Below are 24,350 nucleotides of genomic sequence, written 5' to 3'. Positions count from 1 at the left end.
AACTGTGTTGCCGTGCCTTAGTGCATTTAACTTGATACTCTCCTGTTTTCTCACTATTGTTATTTCTAATTACAAGAGTTCTCTTAAACTGTGGTTGATATTTGAATTGTTTTGGCTAAGGTCCTGTTCTATTTTCAGTAGAATAATAACTTACATGAATTTGAGATAAATATTATCTAAGTTGTTAACTTTCTTTTACTATAATGTGTATAGATATATTAACAGACAAGTTTAGCTAGACTATTTGTTGGTAATAATTATTTGTTCAAATACTTTTTTCTTTGATCTGAAATCCTGTAAATATTCTGAAGAGATGCCATCAAGTTCATGGTACTGAAGTACTGTAACATAGACTAGCTGACAAGGCTTTCTTAATTTCTACTCTTAACATCTCTTGTCTCAGCAGGCACCTTACTGTTGATAAAGGGATTCTAAGACTCATAGGTAAAAGTGGGTTGTAAAGATTATTCAGAGTCAGAAACATTGATATATCTAATATTTTATTTAACCCGAAGCCAAATTAACCTATTGGATACGCAGGAGTCCTGTCTACATCTACTCTTACTTAAGCATGAAGATCAACATCACAGCTGACCGTTTGGTTTATTAGAGATAATACGCTTTTCTTTTTTTGTTTATAGTTAGTGATTTTTTCAACTTTACAGTTCGTCTTATTGAAAAATACACAGAGATATTTTCAGTAGTAATATATTCTGAAAGTCTTCAGACTTCGAGCCAGGTTTCAGGTCTTTATAATGGATCTTGAACTGAAGTACTGATTTGTCGTATGTTTTATGATAATGCTTCTGAAATCCGGAAAGGGGAGCCACTCCCTACCCATTCTCCAAACCATGAAATTAGTCTCCTTTGGAGATGATTAGCTTCAGATTAACATTTTTATATCTAACTGATTTGTTGGACAAATTGTTTTTACAAATATTTTTTTCCCTAGAAACCCTTTTTTGCTTTTTTTCTACAATTTTAGGTGGGTTTTAATCTTGAGGTTTGGAAAGAAAAACTGTATCACTTAGGTATTTTCTTCCCTATATATTATGCAAGAAAATACCTAAAGAGTTTGTTTAATTTGAAACAGTGTTTTTAAACTTTTGTGGAGAGATTTCCACTGAGCTTAAAATCAATTATTTGCAGAATTCTAATAGCGGAAATGCACAGAGTTTCTGGACTTGCCAAATTAATTAGTAGTGTTTGAAAAGTATTTCAACTAGTAACGTATTGCTCCTAGCAGTGTCTACAGCTATGCAATACATTTGAGGATCATATAGGATAGTATTGCTATCCAGTTTTATAAAGTAAGGGAATAAATATTACTCCACATTGAGAAGAACAAAGTATAGTAGATTGTCTAAAACTGTTGAGAGCTCTATTAATAGTTTACTGTGGGTGTTATTAAGGTGCGGTGATTAGAAAACGAAACAGAGTTGAGGGATGCTCTGCTCTCCCTTCAGTGTAGGAAATGCTAATTGGTTTCTTCCATTACTGTCCTTAGTTTAATTCCTCACAAAGCGGGACTGAGCTGATCTAAGTCTCTGTAGCTTAAACTCTTCAGGGAAGAAAGGTAATTGGATCAGTCCCACAAAGCTGGTCAAGCAGCTGTGGCAGAGTTGTATCCAGGATAGCAGTGCTTTGAGGACTGATTGGCAGTACTTGCTCTTATAATACAGCCCAGCCAGTTAATCATTTGAGTTCCTACGTGTGGTAAACATTGAGGGGGAAAAAAGGATGTGAAAAGCAGTCAGATGCTCCTGCAGGAAGAACATCCCTTGTTGTTGTTGTTGTTGTTCAGGTTTGATTGTGTTTTGAATCGTTCAAAACTGTGCTATATCATGAATTTCAAGAGAAATAATTGGAGTATACGCACTCAGCAGATCTTGCTCAGTAGGGTTTAAAACTTTGTGTTTATTAGTGTACCAAAAAATATCTGCATTGTTATCATACTGAGAAAGCTCATTGCCATGGTTATAGCTGCAGATGTTTTATGCTACAAATACTTAATAATTAATCTTTGTTTTAGGAAAGTGAAGAAAGGCTCATTGTTAATAGATTCCAGTACTATTGACCCTGCAGTTTCAAAAGAATTAGCTAAAGCAGTTGAAAAAATGGGCGCTGTATTCATGGATGCTCCAGTTTCTGGAGGTAAGTCTTCATTAACAGTTTACCTCATATTAAACAGATTACCTCTTTGTTAGGGGTTCTAGTCACCAATTTGTACCCTTGTTGGTACAAATTGCTTTCCTTCGATATATATATATATATATATATATATATATATATATATAATTTTTTATTTGTTCCATTATATATTAAAGAAAAAAAGACTGCCTGTTTCCTTTGTGATGCAGACAAGCATTTACCTCTGTCTGAAGAGTTTGATGCTTTCTAAGAATGAACGGACAATACTGCTTGTAATCTCTTGGCTGAAAGCAGTGCTGTAGCAGTAGAGAAGAAGGCAGCTCAGACTGATAAGCCTCATCTTTCAGTGCTGTGTATTTTTGACTCCTGCAGCTGCTTTACATGCTCTTTTGGGAGCAGCTGAGGAAGGCTGGTGTTATTTAAGAAGCTACTTGTTGTTTTAGGAATATTTTTAGCGTTTAAGTATATTGTTTTTGTGTCAGATCTGGAGAAATTGAGATTTAACATGGCATAATACAATTGTCCTTTTAATTTAACTTCTTTCAGAAAGCCATATTATTATGCAGATACTCACATTGCTTCAGTCTCCATATGTTTCTTTTTGTTAGGAAAAGACTAACTCGATAATTTGGATTACTGTTAATCAATTCTTATGCTTTTTAGTTAATTAAAAAAGAGAGAAAGAAGGGAGGAGGGAAGCAGTATGTTGTCAAGAAATGGCTAGTTAGGTTAGAAACGTTCTGTTTCTTTAATAGTTGAAAAAAGTGCATGTGATATTTGTTCTTGATGTCAGAGACTACTAACTGCTAATCTGAGTATTGCATATCTCGTAAGAAAGAATTTAGAGCAGGCAAGTCTCTAATTTTGTGGATAGAAGACAACAGAAGCATAAAGTTAAGCTTTTGAAAACAAAACCATAGCTGATTGTTATTGTTGAAAGTAAGAGTGTAGCCTGAATTTCAGATCAGTAAGGTTAGTGTAGGTAAGGAGTAAAAATAATCATCTTTTTAATTTTCAACTGAAAACTAAGGCAAGATTTGGCAACATGTAGGAAGCCAAAATTTTCATCCGATTCTTAATGTGAACAGCAAGCAGGAAAACCCAGATGATATTGAAGGATATCATAGGGAAGACAGGATTCTTTCTTCCCAGCCAAATTATTAGTTCTTGTTTTGTAAAGTTAGATAACTTGTTAGCCTGGAATAAAAAACACAGAAAAAGACTATGTTGTGGGTGGAGTATGTATCTGATCTTTTTCTAAACATAGCATGACCTTCCACTTACCATTTGGGCAATGTTGATATCTTTTATGTGGTTCTCCTCAATCTCTGTTCTCCCAGATAAGTTGTTTAACTGAGGGGATGTATTTTGGAAATTCTATAATTTATTTTTATCCAGAAATGTTTGCTTAAAAGCTGACTATACTTTAACTACAAAGAAAGAAGGAAGAGAAAAAAAAGATTTCCAAACAATAGCTGTTCTTTGGGTTTTGTTTCCTGAGAGAGTGATAATGCTGAGACTAGATTAATGTGGTAACATAGAGTTGACTAGTCTGAATACAAATGGATGTTTTGGTGTTTAGTGATTCATCTGAATACAAATTATTTGGTGTTTGATATCAGTTACACACTGAATAATACTCTGAAGGAGAAGGGAAGAATTGGTATTTAGCTTGCTAGTAGATAATGTGTTTATGAATACCAAGTAACACTCTGTATGAGTCATGCCTAAAATGAGCAGTTGATCAATACTTTGAGAAATGAAGTATAGTAGCAGAATAAAAGAACATTAATGTTGGTTTTGTTTTTTATATCTTTTAAGACCTAACACATCATGTCTTTTGGGGTATTTTTGTATGTTTTGGTTCCATTATTGGCCACTTGTTAAAACACTAAATGGAGAAGTGTGCTTAGCTCTCTAGAAGCTGACAGACATCATTCCATTGCTGTGAAATACAGTATACAGGTGGAGGTATGAGTGAGGATGTTTGTGGGAGAGAGGGAGGAGGGAAAGGAAGCAGGATGTCTGAACTATCATCCTTACACCTTAGACCTGGCTGTTATTGGCAGATTGCTTCACTTCTGGTTTGAGTATTCACGTGTTGCTTAGTGGATGTTAATATTTGTCTGCACTGTGAATAAGTTATTTCACAAACTAAGTAATATTTTGAAAATTGCTTGATCTCTAAACCTGATAGAAAATACTAGTGATTTTAATCCTGTCTTGACATTGCAAGTGAAGTGTCATAAGGCCGGGAGTTAGTTCTAGATTTTAGAGGCTTATGTGCAGCCTTACAACTTGAAATATTCTTGCTCTTTTTCAGAATGGGTCTGTGCTGCCACATAGCACTGCTGTGTTTTTAGTATGATTAGTCTATAACATTTGCTTGCAGCTCAGAGTCAGCACTCAGTAAGCGGAAGTTAATGCTCCAAGTTACTACAGTGTTATTTTGTATTAACTAATTTTGGAAAATACTTCTTATCCCTGTAGCAGCATGCAGATTATGCTGTTAATACGTTCTAGAGATAGCAATCGCTTTACCCTGGGATTAGGATCACTTGCAGGTCCACATGAGAAAGTTGGGTTACAGTTCCCAGTGGTGCTCTCATCTGTGAGTTCTTTGTGAACACATGACAAATGAGGAAATAGTTTCAAAATCTGTTTATTTTTGGCTTTTTTCCCTAAACCTAGAGGAGTAAACTGATCTTTTTGAAAAGATTGGATTCTGCATCTTTGTGTGTATAAAAGGCTTTTAAAAGACTAATTACCACAGAAGCATAGAGAACATACTTACAAATGACTTCCATTAACATTGAATAGAAGACTGGCCAAGCAAGGGATCTCAAGTAAGGCTTTAAGAATTGGGTTAAGTTTGTCCCTCCACTAATTTTGCTGAAAGTATGATACAGGTTCTCACCTTGCAGTTCAGAGCAAACTTTACTCGTGGTTTCACTGATGCTGCTGTCATATTTACCTCTTTTGGATTTAATGCACAAAATATACATTGTCTGAACTACAGTGAGCAAAATGATTTTTTTTTGTTTTCTATATGATGCATCAGATGTAAGTGTTTAGATACTATCTTCTCAATTAAGCTTCTTTTCCCTCCACTGATGCTTGAAGTTATACCAGCTCCTCTTCTGTTCAAAAGATGTTTTGCTGCATTCTGCTGGAAGTTCACTAAAAGATGCATCAGCAAGATTTTTTGTACGTTTGTAGAGTTACAGATAAAGTGCTTTCAATTCCATTGGAAGTATGTACTATAATCTGATTATGAAATTTGGTAGGTCTTTCTGCTTGCTATCTAATCTAGCCAATAGTAGACAATAAGAAAGTCAGTCTGTTAATAATTAACAAGAGCTATCATGTAGAGAAGTGCAGTCATTTAGTCATGCTAAAATGGTGATAAACACTAGGATAAAACGTCTTTTATATGGAACCTTTGGCTGGAGCTGGTTAAGAAGCTGCAGTTTCTATTCCAGCTGCCATTTCAAACATTTTCATCTCATAGTAGTACTTCTTCCAGCTCCAGCTAAGCATTAAGTGATCAGAAGAATATTACCAATAACCATTGACAAATTGAGACTTTTGATAATGGAATAAAATGTCAGCCCTTGAAGAGTGAATTGCAGAATTACTCTCTGTGTGGTCATCTGTCATTTACTTGGAGCAAAGAAAAAGTGTTTAGAAATACTGTGGAGATCTTTTTCTTCATTTCCTTTCAAAGAGCAATGTATTGCATGGTTCCAAATTAAAAAAAAAAAAAAAAAAAAAAAGACTTTCAAAACTGGAGAGATGAATGTATTTCAATAGCGTGATCACATACTGATAGCAGATACAAGTAGGATGTATAGAACAATGGGTGAATGTGTTTCTCTTAGTTGGATGTTGAAGGTCTAGTGCAGTGAAGCAAAGGAGAACCCTATAGCGGAGTTAATACAAAGACTGCTCTGTGTCTGTGCACATTAATGCTTGCAAAGATGGCTTGAAAAATGTTTTAAGACTAGACTAAATAATAGAAAATGCTAATAAGTGGTTCAAATGTTGCAACTTCTAACTTGTATGTTATATTGTAATGAGGAAGCATCATTTATGTATTTGTCAATAATAGAGCTCTCCTTTGTTGCAGGGTCTTTCTAGAGCTATTTTTAACTGGCTTTTCTAGGCTGCATCTACTTTGTATCTTTAGCTTTATGCATTTTTAGAGAAATAAAATCTTATGACTTCAAAGGAGGGTAGAAGTTGGTTGATTGATTCACCATTTCTAATCTGAGAAATTATGTAATTCTTTAATGGTCAGAAAGCATGAAATACAGTATCTTCTGTATTCGATGCTGTGAAATTTTTCTTTATTTTCACTTTTTGACCTACTAAATAAAGAGATTTGAGTGTCTCCTAGATGTTAGGATCTTTGAAACACTGTCAAGAAGAAACATTTTCATGAACTTAAAAGCAGTCATTCTGACCTATTCCTCTCATGGGCAAGTCTTCTTGTACATGAGGGAAAGGTGGTCCTAAATGCATTCCACTTTTTACTCTGCTGTTACTTCTGGATTTATACTTTATTTTTAAAGCCTGAATGGATATACTCAACCGTCTGGTCAGCTGGTCACAAAGTTCTCTATGCCTCTGATAGTGAGTATAGCTTTTTTCACCTCTCCTCAGTCATTTCATGTCTTGCCTAATGTTTTATTTGCTGGCATGTTCTTATTTCCTCTGTTAATATTTTTGCTGAATTCATCTGATCATAGTAATTTTTTGCAAAGCTTTGTGATCTAGGGATGGTAGTTAAAAATCACAAAGTGGAATGGTAATATTTGTCGAGGGAGGTGATCCTGCCCCTCTACTCAGCTTTGGTGAGGCCACATCTGGAGTACTGTGTCCCGTTCTGGATTCCCTAGTACAAGAGAGACAGGGAGCTACTGGAGAGAGCCCAGCGTAGGGCTACGAAGATGATTAGGGGACTGGAGCATCTGCCCTATGAGGAATGGCTGTGAGAGCTGGGCCTGTTTAGCCTGGAGAAGACTGAGAGGGGATCTTACCAAAATCTACAAATACCTTAAGGGAAGGTGTCAAGAATATGGGGTTAGACTCTTTTCAGTGATGCCAAGCAATAGGACAAGAGGCAATGGGCACAAACTGAACCACAGGACGTTCTGCCTGAATGTGAGGAGGAATTTCTTCTCTGTGAGAGTGACAGAGCATGGGTACCGGTTGCCCGGAGAGGTTGCAGAGTCTCCTTCTCTGGAGATCGCCTGGATGTGATCTTGCCTAATATACTCCAGATGACCCTGCTTGAACAGGGGGATTTGACTAGATGATCTCCAGAGGTCTCTTCCAACCTGGGCCATTCTGTGATTCTGTGTGAAAGTGGGTATGAAAAATGTTACTGAAATATTCTGAAATTTGCATGAGCTAATAATAATCCATGAAATAACTGATAACCAAAAGGGAAGAATCAGGTGAACTGTGATTTAAGGAAGAAGAGAAATACTTTGAAATTTGGGATGCTTAAAAACCTTCTGAGTCTTAATAACTTTAAAATATTTGAAAGTCTTTATCAAGACATAGACAATGGAAAGGAATGAAGATCTTGAAAATGTTAATTACACTTTGACAATTTGCATGTTGTGACGTACTGGGGATGGAGGCAGTATAAACCCTGTGTAGAGGGTCTAGAGTGCTAGGTTGGCAGCAACTCCTGTTGCAGAAAGATTAGATGGTACATTTACTGATGTGCTGACTTTGTGACATTTTTTTTTCTTTTGTGAGTGTGAGTTTACTTCTGTGGAGAACACAAAAGGTAGTGAAAGGCTAAGCAAGAATAAACAGATTTGTTGAGACTATCATTTAAAAATGTTTGCTGGAGTGGAGGCAATTGTTCCTACAGTGACTAAAAGGGTGGAATTACTGATTTTATTAAAGTAAAATGTATATTTTGGCTGTAAAACTGTGTGTAGTCTGGCCAATTGATGAGCAATGTGTAGGGAAACGTATCTGTCTTCATTTACTTGAAGGTGTAAAGATGAGTTATTCAGGCTGGCCCTATGGGGTATAACTAGAAATAATAGACTGGAAATTATTAAGGAAAGAAAAATGCACACTGTGTCTATCAGGAAAAACTTCCTAACAACATTCTTAATACACTGTAGAATAATTTTCCAAAGGGGATGGTTGAAGCCAAATGTCTTGACATGCTTTAAACTCTACTGGGCAAAGTGCTAGGAACTATTCTGTAGGGAAAAATCTTTAACTGGCAGGAGGATGGCTACATGATCTAATAGGTCTTTTCCAGCTCTAATTTCTACAATTCTATTGTGTTCTCACACATGGTGTTCAAAAAACATTAAAGGAAAACTGTCCAGATGGAAGTTAAAAATCCCCATGGCACTCTTTGAAAATGAGTAAGGGATAACTGTAGAATTATGGCCAACATTCCTTTTTCTCAGTAAAACTGATTCTAATATCCATGGCTGTATGTGAGCTGTTACTGAATTCCTAATGGCTGCTCTTTTTGCTTGTGGCTGCTTTATTGCTAGTGTCTTGCTCATCCCTTCAAATATTCTGTGATACACAGAGTGAGAAAGCTCTTCAAATTCCAGTCTGTCATAAATCCTAGGGGAAGAAATTTAATTTATTTTAATTTTTTTTAATTTTTGATTGCTTCTTCTAGAGAACTTTGAAAGTTAAGGAGATGCAGGTGGTGTTTGGAAATGTTTCTGAAAAGTAATGATGACTTTGTAGCTTTCTGAAAGGTGTGTTTTGTTTTTCAGTGTGCATAGTTCTCTTTGCTCTTTGAATGAAGCCTCGTGTTCAAAATATGTGGGTTTTCATCTAATCACCCCCCCCAAACAGGGTGACTGTTATGGCAGGGACAGTGGGGTGCATCTGCACCAGAACTTAATAACACCGACATCTTCTGAGGCTAGTTTCCCTCCTATGCTGAGTGTGGGTGGCATATGTTGCAGCACTGAGCTCAGTGCCACAGCACACTAGAGCAGGAAGTATAAACTGGAGTAGGCAGTGCAGAGTGGAGATGGAAGTACACTCTGCTTGCACAACAGCCCTTAGTGGTGGAGAGGATTCCCACCAGCTAAAAAGCACTAGAGCTGGCGCTGGGGAAAATGCAGTTTAGTCTGAATCTTAGTGCAAAGCGATTGTACTTGCAATTCAGTGTTACTTCAACTGTGCATTTTAATCTACAGATGCAACTTCCTGTTGATTAAAAGAATAAATAGAAAAACCCAAACAACACAAACCATCTATGTACAAATATCATCAAGAGGGGTTAGGTTTAGCTCAGTTGGTTAGAATGTGGTGCTAATAACGCAAAGGTCGCCGGTTCAATCCCCGTATGGGCCACTTGTTTGAGGGTTGGACTTAGATGATCTCCAGAGGTCCCTTCCAACCTTACCAGTTCTATGATTCTATGATTTCATAAATCCTTCTTCTCCGTCACATCTAATGAATCCATGATTTTCATGACTAAATGAAAACATAAGGGAAACGATACAGCCTCCTATCATTGATATGCATTCAGAATTCAACTGTGAGCATGCAAATGATATGAAAGTTCAAATTTCAGTTAGTCCAGCAGTATTTGCTCACCACTTCAGTCTGCTGAAATGCAGAGGACAATAGAGGATCATGCAGCTTCATTCCTGAGTTGAAGAAATAGTTTTGAACTACAATTCTCTTGATACCAAGAACAACGTAAGACCTGAAGTGAAAATAATGTACTGCACTGTATTTAATCAACAACTTTAATTCTTAAAACTTTTTGTTGTTGTTGTTCCTATAGTTAATTTAGCCAGGATGCAGTGCATGCAACTTCATAGAGCTTAGACAGTTTTAACCTGTAGGTATTTGCAGAAGAGTTAAAGGCTGTGGCTGGAACAGCATAACACATAAAATCTCACTCTAATGCTAACCCTTCAGTTCTCTTCCTCATTCTGTTGGCAGTTATGTTTTATTTATTTATTTAGTGGAAGAATGTTAAATATGTCCTCAATAAAATGGAGGGGAAAAAGTATGAAACATTATACAATGTTTTAGTAAAGCTTTTACATATTCTAAATAAAGTGACATAATGATTTGATAATATCTCTTTATGTTGCTCCACAGTTGGTAAACTTCTGTTGTTTAATTTGTAGTTAAGGTCATTGGCAATAATATTTATCTGACATTATTTACTGTCCCTTTGTTTTATCTGACAAGAGCTGCTGCGAACTCTGTGAGATCATAGTTACTCAGTTACCTATATAGTTTAACTGTGTACAGTAAAAAATAACAGACACTTTTACTCTCATTTTATTCTCAATCTGTGTATTTCCTTTGCTTTAGGAGAATGCATAGTGGGGATGTGTAGCTTGTGTCTGTTAGTGCCAGTGTGAGTACAGAGGAAGTCACTTTTGAGTTTCTCTCAACTCTGGCTAAGGAACATAATCATTGTGGGTTTTTTTGTGTTAGATTTCATATTTTTGCTTAAAATCATGAGCTACCAGAGATGAAAATAAAATAACTTGTAGCTATAGATAATCTGTACATATATGACTATAAACAGTTAACTCTTCAAACTTCACTGATATCTGGAGATGTCCAACACTACTTTGATACATAACCATTTCCCAGATTTTCTGAAATTGCTAGTAGCATGAAAGCAGCGTCTGCTTGCTTTGAGGGCAGGTAAATGCTCTTCTCTTGAAAAGGCATTTCAGATTGAATATGCTGGAAGAACATAGATTTCAAACCACAGTTTTCACTAATGTTATTGGCATGTGAAATACTGTCCTACTGAGGCTCTAATTAAGAGTAAACTAGAAGTGGATTTGGTGGAGTAATTTAGAGTAAACAAAGAGTATAGCTTTTTATTTCTGGAGATACTCATCTTGAAATTTACATTAGCAAAGAGTTAAGGGTGATGCTGGGGCAGTGGGAAGCTTTTGTAACGGAAGCATTAAATGAGAAGCTGATGTGAACTTGGCAAGCAGGAGAATTTCCTGAGTTAGAGCATCTTCTTAGCAGCCGCAGCCTGAATCCTGGCTGCCTCTGAGGTCTCCCACACTGTCCAAGATGCAAGTTCCCACAGAGAGTACTAATAGTATCACTCGCTGTCTTCAACATATTGTGCATAGGTCTTAAGCACTTCAAAAAAATGGCATAAATACCTCCCAGGATCGAGATGAACATACTCAATCACCTAAATGCATCGTTCCTGCACTGAAATAGACTGGATGATAGGAAGGCATCTTTACTAAAGATGTAGTGAACATCTAATAAGGAAGAAGGTGATTAATCTGACACTGTTTCAGTCACTGACACTTTTGTTCCTCTACTGTGTTAATATGCCTAGCAGTTTTAATATTGAATATGACTAAGTACACTTAATCAGTATGTTGTTTTTCCTTAGATAATTACACCAAACTTGAATGGAGCAATTTTTGGTAACTGAGTTAAAGGATTCTTAGAAGATTGAAACAGTAGGCAGCAAAGCTTGTTAAGGAGTTTTTATTTTACAAGCCCTCAAGAATTCAGAATATGGCCTGCTTACTACTTAAAGAAATTCAGAAGTCCCTTATAGACTCAATTTCAGAGCCAGCATCAAATCTGTGCTATATTTGTCTTAAAATCCAAACATGCACTCTTGGTCATTACTGTTTACTGAATCAGAACCCTACTGTTTCCTCTTGCACTGTATCTAATTTATGGTAAGGTGACCACAAAAACTAAAATTATTTATATGTTGGCACCTAACAGCTCCACTATAGTTAAGGGTCTGTTGGCATTTCCATTATAAACCTTCCCTTTGAGAAGTTTATAACTTGGCGGTTTTACTTTTGCTTCAGGCTCGAATGTACCATTTTCATACAAGCACAAATTCTTTTATAGAATTTCATTTAAATCAGTTTGGCCATTATTTATTTTAGAGTGTGTATATTGGGGAGTGGATGGGAATGTAGTATTTAATTTTGGTTTCAGAAGCTTTTTAGCCAGACTGTATAATGAAAGAAAAAAGGTGCTTTTTATTTTATTTTGTAGGCACTTAACCCTTCCTTGGATGTGTCAAAAGTTATTAAAACCATGCTTTTTCAAGTTACTCCGAATGCACATGCGCCACACACCCACTCCTGCCTGCCCACTAATTGCATCTGCCCCTACCCAATGACATGCTTCGAGGAAGCAGCAACCATCTCCTGGCTTCTGGCAGTACAAACTTTTTGGACAGTGAATACGAGAATGTACAGTGGATGTTCCATTGAAAGGCCTATAGCTGGCCAATGCAAGTAAGGAAATAGATGGAGCCAAGACAAGAGAAAAAACAGGCCAAATGCAGTTGTCAGTCAAATGTAACCCTCTGAGGCTGAGAGTGGTGTTTGCTACCGCTCTTCCATTTCTTGTGGGATACATGTAAATTGCTACTTAGATACTACTGTCTCCAAGTCTAAAAGTAGTGTGAGTTGTAGTTTTCCTTTACTCCTGAATGCCAACCCACAGAGGAGTTTTATCTCTTTTTAGTCATAAATTCTTACCATAGCACTGCATTATTATGCTATTTAAATTCTTGCCATAGGAATAGTATCTATCTGTGATGTTTGAGTACTAATCATGGTAACATAGTAACGGTGTTCTTTTACCTGTTGGTTTAAGAATAGGAAGAAAGGAAGTTGTATTGAGAGAGATAAAAGTTTTTATTAGACCAGATAATACTACTAGCTAAAAAGAACAGGTAAGTTTCTGAGTCAGTTCTTTAATTGTATTTGTCAAGAAGCAGTAAAATAAAACAGCTCTTTTTCCTCTCCGCTTTGCTAGGAGTTACTTAGAAGAAAAAGCTACTCGATGGAAAGCAAAATGTGGAGAGGATAAATTGGTTGGCAGCTCTACAGTGTACTCATCATTTTGAAGTCTTCTATTTTCAGGTAGTTCATGCAGATCTGTAGAGTAACTTACTGATTGGACAAACAATAATTATTAAATCTGCTGTGTTGTTATTTTGTCTTCTGTTACATTGCCAAGAGAGGGAGAAGAAAACAAATTTAACTATGGAGACAGTTCTCAATAGTTTATTGGACTGTGGGGCTCTAGATCCCATTGAAGCATTTGAAGATCTCTCTCTTGTATATTTTTGTAACTCCATATGTTAATTATAGATTAAACCTTCTAAATCTTGATTAAAGACAATTCATTTTAACTTTTTATTTATTTATTTTTAGCTTGTTGGCATTATCATTTACAAGCTTTCACATGCACTGAAAGCTAAAACTTTAATAAATACTAAAAGGCACTATTTGCAGTTGTGGACTCTGGAAGCAGGAGCTTCCAGAAACAGCTGATATCAGAAGACACATGATTAAATTAGTCCATCACTATCACATCTTTAATTTTAATACCCTTCTCACTGATATCCCTTTATTGCTAAGGATCGAGAAATTTAAATTACATGCAGCTATGGGAAAGCATATCTTTAGAAGTAGCTATGCATTAGCTCATAATATAGTACATCTGTAGAGCTCCAATTCAATATAAAGCACTTAAGCATCTACTTAATTCCATGTTTTTCAATGGGAATATAGTGCAAGTTGAAGAGGGTTGCCCTTAGTGGCTGTTAAGGGTCAGCAGTGGAAACTGTCTTGTACTACTAAGCTATTTTTCTTTGGAAACTCAAAGATTTCAAAAAACTTTGTGGAGTTGGCATTCTAGATGTGATTTGGGTGGACTCTTCATGAAATGTTAAGTTTTTATTTTGCAAATATTGCATAAGTATAGCAGAATGTTGCTTGTGAATGAGCTTTTTTTTTTCTTTTTTTTTTAAGCAGACCAGCGACATGGGGATCGCCTATATCTAACTGTTTTAATTATTTTAAAATATCCTTCAGGTTTACTGTGCCTGAGGAAAACATAGAGGTTTTGTTATTTAGTGTCACTTAAGTTCAAGGATATGTTGTTTTCTATTTTCAGTATCTAACTCTTGAAATACAATTTATCACAATGATTTCTATTCCTTTCTGGCTTTAATGGAAAGGGGATAGTATTAAATTAGAATATATTATGCTTATTTTCAAAGCAGTGTCTCCTGCAAACATGATCTTGAAGCAGAATTATGTTCTATGGCTATGGCTGCCATTTCAAATGCTGACCCTCATTTCCTAACCCTTTAACTGAAGCAGAAATACTGCCCATTTTTTCTGCATCCACTCTAGTATGTGTACTGCTGCTTCTAACAAGGTATCATCTGGGAATGAGCATTCTTTAATCTTTATCGCTTGGTTCTCTAACAACTTGAATATGCACACTTGCTGATGAATAAAACACATTTTCTAAATTCCAGTTGTTGCCCTGGGTTTCTAATGACAAAATATACGTGATTTTGTGAGGAAAGAGAAGTGGAGAAGGTTTATTAGCTGCAAGGTACTTGTCTGTAAGTACCTGGCGTATAGTGCAGTTGCAAAAGGAGCTAGCAGGAGTGTTTTGTTTATTAGTGTGCAACTTTACTATAGCATTTTTGCTATTTCTAATGCTTATATAGGTTGCTAAAACCACTGGACTTTGTCTTTAACTTTACACACTCCAATAACATTTAGCAGCTATTTTGATACCTTTCTGGGGAGAGTTATTCCCTTCTGTTGTTCACTTGCATGTGTTGTTTTAACTGAATCTGTTGCATGCTTGTTCTGAACTTACAAAGCTGAGGGTATATTTTTTGAGGGTAGTATAACTTGCATAGCTTACTTGGGAGCTCATTTTGTGCAGCCCTTAATTAATTTGCCTCCCTAATCAGATAGTGAAAGGCAACAGATTTAATTGTCTATGTGAATAAGCTCTTACTGTGATGCGATAGAGCTCCATTATTTTTATATATTTAAATAAACCACATGGAAATCAAAGCTAGGGAGGGCAAAAATAAAGCTGGTGTAATTACAGTCAGCTCAGCTTTATTTTCCTTAAACAAACGAACAAAATCGAACAAACTAAAAATGAATAGAAAGATGTCAAAATTCTCCAGAAATTAATTGCTGATTTTATTTTCCTTTGTTGATTTTTACCTGTTTATGGAAACTAGTCATTTTTTCCCAGTGTTTACAACTTACATATTTGCTCGCAGTTACCCAATTGATCTACCTGTGTTTTAGTATACATGTTCATTAAGAAGGACTTTGAAAAGAGAGTACATTATATACAGATGTTTCTGTTTATTCAGACAGAAGGTTATTTACCAAAATATGACCTATGGGTTAAAACTGAAGTTTAGAGGAAAGACAAAAAAATAAATCTGGTGTATTTAATTGGTAATAGCAGAAATGCAATCAACCGATATGAATAACTATTGCCCCTTCTGAAATACAAAGGAAAACATAATTTATATTAATACAATAATGCAATATAATAATATAACTCTTTAAGTTATATTTTCGTTATTAACTATTCATTTTTGAATGTTTTATTTACATTCATTGCTTGTTTAATGAGAGTCTCTGTAAAATGGCTCAATGTGCAGCTTAATCAACTAGGAATTTCTTATTGTGAGCAGAGATGTTGCAAAATGAGTTTATGGATTTTTTTTCTTGTTTTCTCCAGTACTGTAGTATCTTTTAGACCTCTTTTTCTTGTAGAAAAGTAAATAAGAATTTAATTGCAGTTCTCTGCTCAGTGCTAAGCCAGATACTTGGCAGACAACTGTCATAACGGTTTCTTTTCTTTGCCTTGCAGTGACCTTACCTTGACCTAAAATGACTAGTTTTTGTTGTGATGTCAATAGCTTAAGCTGTCTTCTGAAAGCCTTCAGAAAAGTTCTTGTCTGTGGTATCATGTGTGTGTTAAAAATTGTCTAGATTATTAGTTTCTAATAAAGGTAGAAATAACTAGTTTCACATATTTTAATACAATTTGCAGTAAACTGCTTCCATAAGCTTGGTGGAACTGCAGAGACATCTAGATACCAGCTTTTTTTTATTACTATTTTTTTTTAAGTAATACGTAGTGGAAGTATAGTAGCTTTAAGATATCTGTCTGTCTGTTTCATTACAAATCCATTTAAAATACTAATCATGATTCATGTTCCTTCATTCTTTCCACATTTAGGGGTGTTACCTGGGTTTGGAACAGCCAGCTGTCTCAAACCCACTATCCGCATTTTTAAAGGAATAAGAAGTCTTGGCAGACACTGGAACAATTAATTGGCTTTTTCAGCCAAGTCGGGCTAGGAAAGTATTTTGAAGGGAGGGGATTGGGTGGGAGGGGAGTACAAACCTGGTTTCAAGTTTGAGTTCTCTTAACCCTTTAGGAATGATAATCAGACTTTTTGCTAAGCTCAATTCTCTCTCTGACATTTGTGAAACTGATTTCTTAAGTAAAAGGACTCTAAACTATTAATACACAGGACTTGTGTGTTTTATTGCAGGGAAATGGCTGGGATGAGATGACTACTGCTGAATCTAAGTCATGATGAATTTAAAAATCCCTGAGGTGAAATAAGCACTAGAATTTACATTAAAGAATTCTAAACTGCTATGTATATGCTTATAGAGTAGAGGGAAGTGTTACCTGAAGCATGGGATAACTCTTATCTTTCTGTTGAGTTAGGATAAAATATTTTTGTGTTTTATTTGTTCACTGCATTCAACACTTTGGCTTAATCAGAAATACTTGGTTAATATTTAACTTCCAGCTCTACAATTCTGCTAATTTTCGTTCTAAAAGTAGAACAGGTACTGAATAAAAAATTTTCACTTTATATGTCCTCGCATTCCTGAAACATGTTGTCTGAAATATCAGCATTGTTATACAGTCTACTTTTTCACAGTTTTGTGTACCTTTTTGTGCCAATGAATCAAATTATGGCAAAGAATTTCAAGAGCAGTTGCTTTTAACATTTGGATGCGCTTGTTCAGGGGCTTTGTTTGTTTGTTCCAATTGCCCTTTATGGGGTAAACTGCTAGTAGTTTGGACTGGAAACTGTAAAGTTAAACTTTTTGGAGTCATTACTGCCCCAAGTGGGAATATAAACTATATTGAACAAAATTTATTTAGCCTATTAAAAAGTCAGCCTAAAACTACATTTAATTAGTTTACACTATTACATCACTTCTAGTGGGGACTAGAACTAATGCAGAGTAAAAGGAGCTCTATCAGGTGAGCTGACTGTGGCCCATATGGGGCTTTAAGATAATGATGAGTTTAAATTTCCTCTTAGAGCTAAGTGAGAATAAAACTGGAGGCAATAAATACTCTTGGCCAAAGCCATTAAATGAAAAAGCTGGGAATTCTCCAGCTCTTGACTTAAATTGTTTGTTTATCAGCTGGCGCCTAGTCTGGAGTCAAGAGCTGGAGATTTCTATCTGTGACAGAACTTTGAAACTCTTGCAGGACACTTTCATTTTAACTTAAGGTAACTTGAGTTTATAGCTTTGGCTTTAAAGATTACTAATGATTTACTCATTTCCTTACCATTTAACCAGAGAGGACTTTTTCCCAGGAAGGGATCTGTGTTTATTTAGGGCCTTTGTCTGCGGAGGGATTAAAAGGCAGCCCACCAGCATTGTGAACTTGATGGTAATAAAAGGTCACCAACACACACCATAAAAACATTCTTACTATGGAATTAATTATACAGTGTAATTTTACAAAGCATTTCAGTAACCTTCCTTTTAGACTTCTCATGCATTCGATTTTTCCTCAGATGAGGAAATAAAGTCAGCTTTTGCATCTAATTCTGTGAATTAGACTCTGTGTGTTCATATACAACTGTATACAGTATAATATACTCAGCTGGAAGTTCAACTCAAATGATATAAAGCAATTGTAAAATCCTAGCCAAAGTTAAATCTCGGTGTGTGAACTTTAAAACTTAACTAGAATACTGCACACTTAAAGCAACAATGTAAAAGAGACTTGTGGATTGAGAAATGCAAATGATTAACTTAAACATTGTTGCCATGTTTGGTATTTTTATGGAATATTGCATATTTTCCAAGCCATTAAGCACTGTTATTGTACTGTTATTTTTTCTAAGCCACCAGGTGGCGTTGCAGCCCAGTCTGCTTAAAATAGGCAATTGAGGAATTTGTAAAGATTTGTGCAGAAGACATTATGCCCTCCCACTACATTAATTTTCTCCAACTTTTCGGGTTTAATTTAGAATATCTGACAATGTTAATTAATATTCCTAGAAAACAAGGTGATTTTAATCCTAGATTTTGTTTACAAATGAAAGGTAAAAACTGTTAAAATCCCTATGTTGGGGTATTTCCAAGTAGTATTTTTGCTTTGGTAATGTGGTAACAACAGAATTATATTCCAATTTAATTTAATTAACTTAGATTCATCCACTTTGAAGTTCAAAATAATTTCCTAAAAAATGTGGAGTGATTAGGCATAGAAGAATATGTGGAAGAATCCATGTCGTTTTCTATTTCAAGTGCAAAGACATCTTGCTGTACTCAAAGTAAAGTTGAAAAAGTATGGTTGTGAAATTGTTTATTTTCTTCCACTTCTTTTTCTTAAAAAGATATATTTTCTCTTTTTTTCAACTATCATTTTAATGCACACTATTGTCTTTTCTAAATGGACAGAAGAAAGCACATACCCATTAGAAATAACTATAAAATATTCTTTCACTACTTAAATTATTAAATAACTAATAATATGTCACATGGCCTATTTAATAAATTTAACACAGTAATACAGTCAAAATCATAACAGATCTGTAGTTTGAGTAAGGGGGAAATTTATTCCCCCATTTTTTTTAATGTGTGCTTTTATGCTTTCACCTTATATGGATGATTCTAATGTGCTGCTGTGGTACTTCATCTGCAGTTTTACTAAGTGCCACCTCTCTTGTGCCACTGCTCTTTTTCTTAGGCCATTTAATGTGCATAATCCATTTTAAGAAATGTATATGTTTTCAAAGTAAATGTCTCTGACCTCCCACCTTGTTGAAGTGCAAACGTGTATATTTTGCCCTTGTCTTGAGTGCCTGAGATGCAGCATAATGAAAATACCAAAAATTCAGATATTGAAGGAATAAAAAAACCCTGTATGATAATTTCGGTAACATTTTAAGCAAATCCTACTTAAAACTAACTTCACTAAGAAAAGTAGTAGTAGAATGGGTAATTGAGGCTTTTGACCCTGGATATTAAACTTTTAAACTTGATACAACAGCCTGCCTCTAAGCTTTGTTGTATACTGATATTGCTAGATACTTAACATCAAAAAGCTGTGGTAGTTTGCCTTTATAGATTGTGCCTGTGTTCTGGAATTGCCTCCTGCTGTCCTTGAACTATTTCTTAGTTTAACGTGTTAGATTTTCTCATCAAAGCTTTTAAGCACGAAATTTAGTTAACACTTGTTCTATCAAATCTAATACAGTAGACGGGTTTGGAATAAAACTGTTCTTTTCATTAACAAACATTTATAGTTTGACAAGCCTCTTTCCTAGCATATCATGCTTTTGTTGTGTAATAATATACACGTGCAGATTTTACATTGCATGTAATCTTTATATTTTCCCATTTTGCAGTCATTGCTCTAGGACTAGAGTAAATGACTGTTTTTTGCCAAGATTCCAAAAGTAAAGTGGCCTCATTAAAAATAATGGTTTTTGAGAATGAATCTCTGTGAGTTAGTGTTTTGCTTATAGGCCCTAATCATAATGCAGTTTTGATTCTGTGTCTAGCGGTTCAGTTCAGAATGATACTAGTGGTAATGAAAGTTGGAATGGGAACCACAGCTCAGAGGTGAGAAACAGAAATGTCTGTATTAAAAGAAAAAATAGAATAATAGTATACATTTAAGATCTGATGCATTGATTGAGGTAGCTAGATAAAAATTGGAGGGTGGAAGAAGAACAAATAAATTTCTTTTAGAGAATCTAGAAGACAGAATTCTCTTTGCTTTTCCATTTGATCTGAATAATATGTGTGTATGCAAATTGTGTCAAAACCATGCTAATATTGTATATTGTTTTGCACATTTTTAAAATGGTTTTAGAAATAGATTTTTAAAGTAGAAAAATCAATAAAAGAGTGTAATGAGAATGTTTAATTACTATAATCACTTACAGCTACAGTCATTTTAGAGCGGCAAGACTTTATGGTATTGTATACTTACTGCTTTAAACTTTACAGGAGTTATTTCCTATATAGACACTTCTGATTTTTTTTCCTTCTGTTTGTAAATGTTTTTGGCTCAGATGAGTAAAAATGGAAATACTTAAATACGTGGCATGTGGTGTTTAGAAAATTTGAAAAGTGGCTACTTTATTGTCAGAAGGTTTTTTGAAGAAATATTTACAAGTATGCAAGAGATGTAACTGCGTATGATTTTTTGCAGTTATGGTTCCTAGTAATATTTTTACTAATATGAAAGTTCAAAAAGTACAGAAATGCCTTTTTTAAGGGGAGAAAAAGTTTCTGCATACTGCTAAATAATCTCATCTATAGGGATATGATACGACAAAAAAAATCATTTTTTTGTTTGTTTTTCTTTTCTGAAACAGTTTGTGGCAAAGTAAAGATACCACACTAATAGTAATATCTGAAATTTCTAGCCTCTGGTTTTAACTCCAGCTAATACTTGCTTGGAAGTAATTGTAGAGAAAGAAATTAAAGCTGCCTCTATAGAAAATACACTCAAGCTTTTAAAGTAGATGCCCAAGACTATTGGTTTCACAAGTTTAAGGGAGTAAAGGACCATCATTTGGTAAACTAGATTTAAAATATTCAAATAAAGAATGATTGTGGGGTAAAACTTCAGAAGCCTCTAGTAGTCTTGGAAATGAAATTGCAGAATCCACTTTAGAAGTTGATCGTTGCTGGCATATATTAGATAATGGAGCATGAACAAGAACAGTTAGGAGCAGTGTCTTGAAGAAGTATAGTCACTTTTCAAAGGTCAGTCCTGTTACTCATTTCAGAAGACTTTCTCACATAGCTGCACTTTTCCTGTACCTTTGTTCAGGGCTGTACCTAACTGGAAAAACTGTGGAGAGATTGCAGAACTTCTTCCTTCCAGAACACTATCTAATAAGAAAAATCTCTATACATGACTGTATTTTTTAATTGCAAACGGATTATTCTTTGCTAGTGAAAATGGTTAGATGAGGGCTATCACAAAACACTGAAGGTGTTTGTAAGAAAAGGAATGAATTATATCATAGAATGACGTGTTAGCAATCTACCGTGCGTCTGATTACTCATTTTCTTTTTATACCATGCAAAACCAGTAATATTCTGTGGGCAGGAGGATGAGAGAAAGAAGAAATAGAGAAAAGAAGTTACACTGTGACAAAGTAGGATGTAGGTTGGAGTGTCAGTGAAACAGAAGTGGCTGGTTTGTTGAATAGTGAAGAAAATATGGTTATCAGAGTAAAAAAAAAATCAACAGCAACTTGAATAAAAAATTCTAATTTTTTCTAGTTTTCTTATGACTGTCTTCATTTGACAAGCAAGAGGGAAGGAAAGCTGTAAGAATATATTTTCTGTGTGTGTTACTCATTTAGTTGTCTGTTTCAAAGTATTACTCTATTGAAAGAATTAAAAAATTATTGATTAGCACAACAGGCAGGAGATTTCCTCTCTGGCTCCTCAGTTCTGCAATAACAAAGCATTTCTGACTTTGGTTTGTAAACTACATGTGTTAAAAACTAATTTTAGATCTTTGTGTCTTCTAAAAAACTAAAATAATAATTAAATGAGGTGCCATCAGTGAGCTGAAAATTTGTCATCTTCAGTTGCATTTCAAGTACATAATTACATGTTTGTATTTGACTTTTTAAAAATACTCACTTCAGAAATAGTATTTCAAGCAATAGGTAGTTTACATAAAATGTTTAAAAATCTCACCTATGGACTTTTTTGGTAGACAGGAAACATGTTAAATTATGTGCATGTATGCATTTAAATCATTGCTTTTTTCTCTTATCTTACAGTGCCCTACCTTACATATCAGAAATGACCCAATAAAGTAAGCAACAAAAAGTATAAAATCTAAAATAGTCACTTTATAATGCCAGTGAGGTGGTTGAGTGTGTGTAATACTGGGTAATAATATATTGTCTGATACGTTTACTACATTCAACCTTCCCCCTAGATATGTATTAAAGCTATAAAATGACAATAATTATAGTAGTATACACATTGTGTTTTCACTGAATAATTTCTGTTACATTAATGATTATGCAGTGAATTAATTTTTGTTGCAACAATAAACCTTCTATAAAAAGGATTTGAGAGATTTTAGTTTGTCAGTAACTCAATTACATTATGATCTCAAGTTTTATACCTATGCAAAACCTTTTAATGGTTAAAATTGCTATACTGCAATGCCTCACAAGACAGAGAGGACTTGGTAATAATTTTTTTATAAATTTATTCTAAAATTATTACAAACTCAATATCATATATATAGGTGTGTATATATGTATGTGTATGTATGTACACAGATACATACATATGGTATCATAGGAAATTCAGATTAATGGGAGTAATTGTGTAACTCTGAGAAAGGAAAAAGGACTACGGAAAAATATTGGTAACTTTTATGTTAAACTGACTTTTTTGTAATAGCTCTTTGTTGCAGGCAATATTTTACATGAGGGGTATTTATGTTCTCAATATAATGTCAACACTTCACCTTCTTTAATAGAGTAGTATTGATAATGTTTTTAGTTAGAAATCAAAACAAAAAATGTTTTTGTCCATGTTGTTGTACCATAGGAAACTTGATATCAGTATACTGGTTTTGAAGAAAAAATAACCAGCATAGTACAGATTTTATCTGTTAAGAATATAACCACAGCTTTGTAGAAGCAACATTTTCTTACTGAATTAGACTTTATTATTTAAGACTTGGCAATATTCCTGTTATTTTTCAAGGCTGAATAACTTGATTGTAGAATGTGTCTGTGTTCATCTGTTAACTTTATTTTTCTTTTGAATGATGCACTTATTTGTGTGCTGTATGATGGAAGTAACCTGTACACTTTGAAGAGCAACTGAAGAAAAGGAACTTTAGCTGAGTTGTGTGTGGCAAGCAACAAGAAGGTAGCAGCTGAGAGCTATAAACACTGAATGACTACGAACTACTGAGCAATGTGGGTTTTTTCTGGCAGCAAGTCATTTTGAATGACACTGCTTTTATATTCTGAGGATAGGGACTGTATTTTGTGAAAAAAAGTAAGTATGGAATGCTAGGTGCTTTCCAGTAAAAATGGGAAGGCAAGTAAGGTATTGGAGACTGTTCTGGAGGAAGAGCATTCTCAGAAGAAAGGAAGTCACAAGGAGAGAAGAAACAAGGTCAGCCTAGCTGACCTAAAAGCCCTAGCTTAGCCTAGGAGGGAATTTTCTCATAAAACTTCTCAGGCCAGGATTGAGTTGCTTGAGAGGGTTTGGGAAGAGTTTGCTAAGGGCAAGAACAGTGTTCTGAAGGTACTGCTTTGCTTCACCTCTGTTTTTTTTCATGTAGTCACTGAAGCATATAACTCTCCTGGACAGCTGGACTCTCAAGTATCTATGTAGAAAATTATGTGATGAGGGTGTAGGGGAGAGTGTGACACTGGTTCCACTGGACTGTGGAGTGCCCTAGAAAAAGCTGAAGTGTCATCCACATCCATAAGACAGAGGTACTAACTGGAACCAGGAAGGGAGGACACAGGGAAGAGAGTGAACTGTAAGTATGTGGAATTCAGTGGCTGTGAATGGCAGTTGTTGGGTTCTGACTTGCGTATGAAGAATAAGGAGCTTTTATGTCTGGTTTTTGTGCAAAGAGTTGGTTTGAATGAATATGTTGTGCCATAAAGGAATGGTTTGATTAATGTTGCTTGCTTTGGCCGGTAGAGAAGCCATAAACCTACTGAATGAAGAATATGATTTCCTCAAGGACCTAAAGCTTAAGTATGAGCACAGGCAACCTGAAAAAACTGCAAAACTAGAAAGCCATTGCATGCAATTGGATAGCAAAATCTCAGGCAACTGCTTGCAGGCCAGGGCTGTTTTGAAATCTGGTCTCTTTATGGAGTATGTTCGCTGTGACTCCTTGAAAAGGAAGTGCCAGTGTACTGTTCTGGTGTCTCAGTTTTAGAGAAGTCCATGTTGAAAAGGACTTCTGGACGTCATCTAATCCACCTTCCTCCCTTTTGAAGCAAGGCTGTTGCCAAGGTTGGTTAAGGTAGACTGTGGCTTTGTCTTGCCACGTCTTCAAAGCTT

At 35.1% G+C, this 24,350-nt stretch overlaps 1 protein-coding gene across 1 annotated transcript in view; it reads left to right on the top strand.

The window, feature by feature from the left end:
- HIBADH (3-hydroxyisobutyrate dehydrogenase) overlaps window positions 1-24,350 on the top strand; it is an 83,833-nt gene that overhangs the window by 12,769 nt on the left and 46,714 nt on the right. The window contains exon 4 of the mRNA XM_062569254.1: window positions 2,033-2,154. Coding sequence (XP_062425238.1) covers window positions 2,033-2,154 — 122 coding nt within the window. The remainder of the gene's footprint in view (window positions 1-2,032; window positions 2,155-24,350) is intronic.

Source organism: Rhea pennata, chromosome 2, assembly GCF_028389875.1.
Source record: "Rhea pennata isolate bPtePen1 chromosome 2, bPtePen1.pri, whole genome shotgun sequence".
NCBI classification, from domain to species: Eukaryota; Metazoa; Chordata; class Aves; order Rheiformes; family Rheidae; genus Rhea; species Rhea pennata.
Note: the sequence above shows the minus strand (reverse complement) of the source record. Positions and strands in the feature narration are given on the sequence as shown.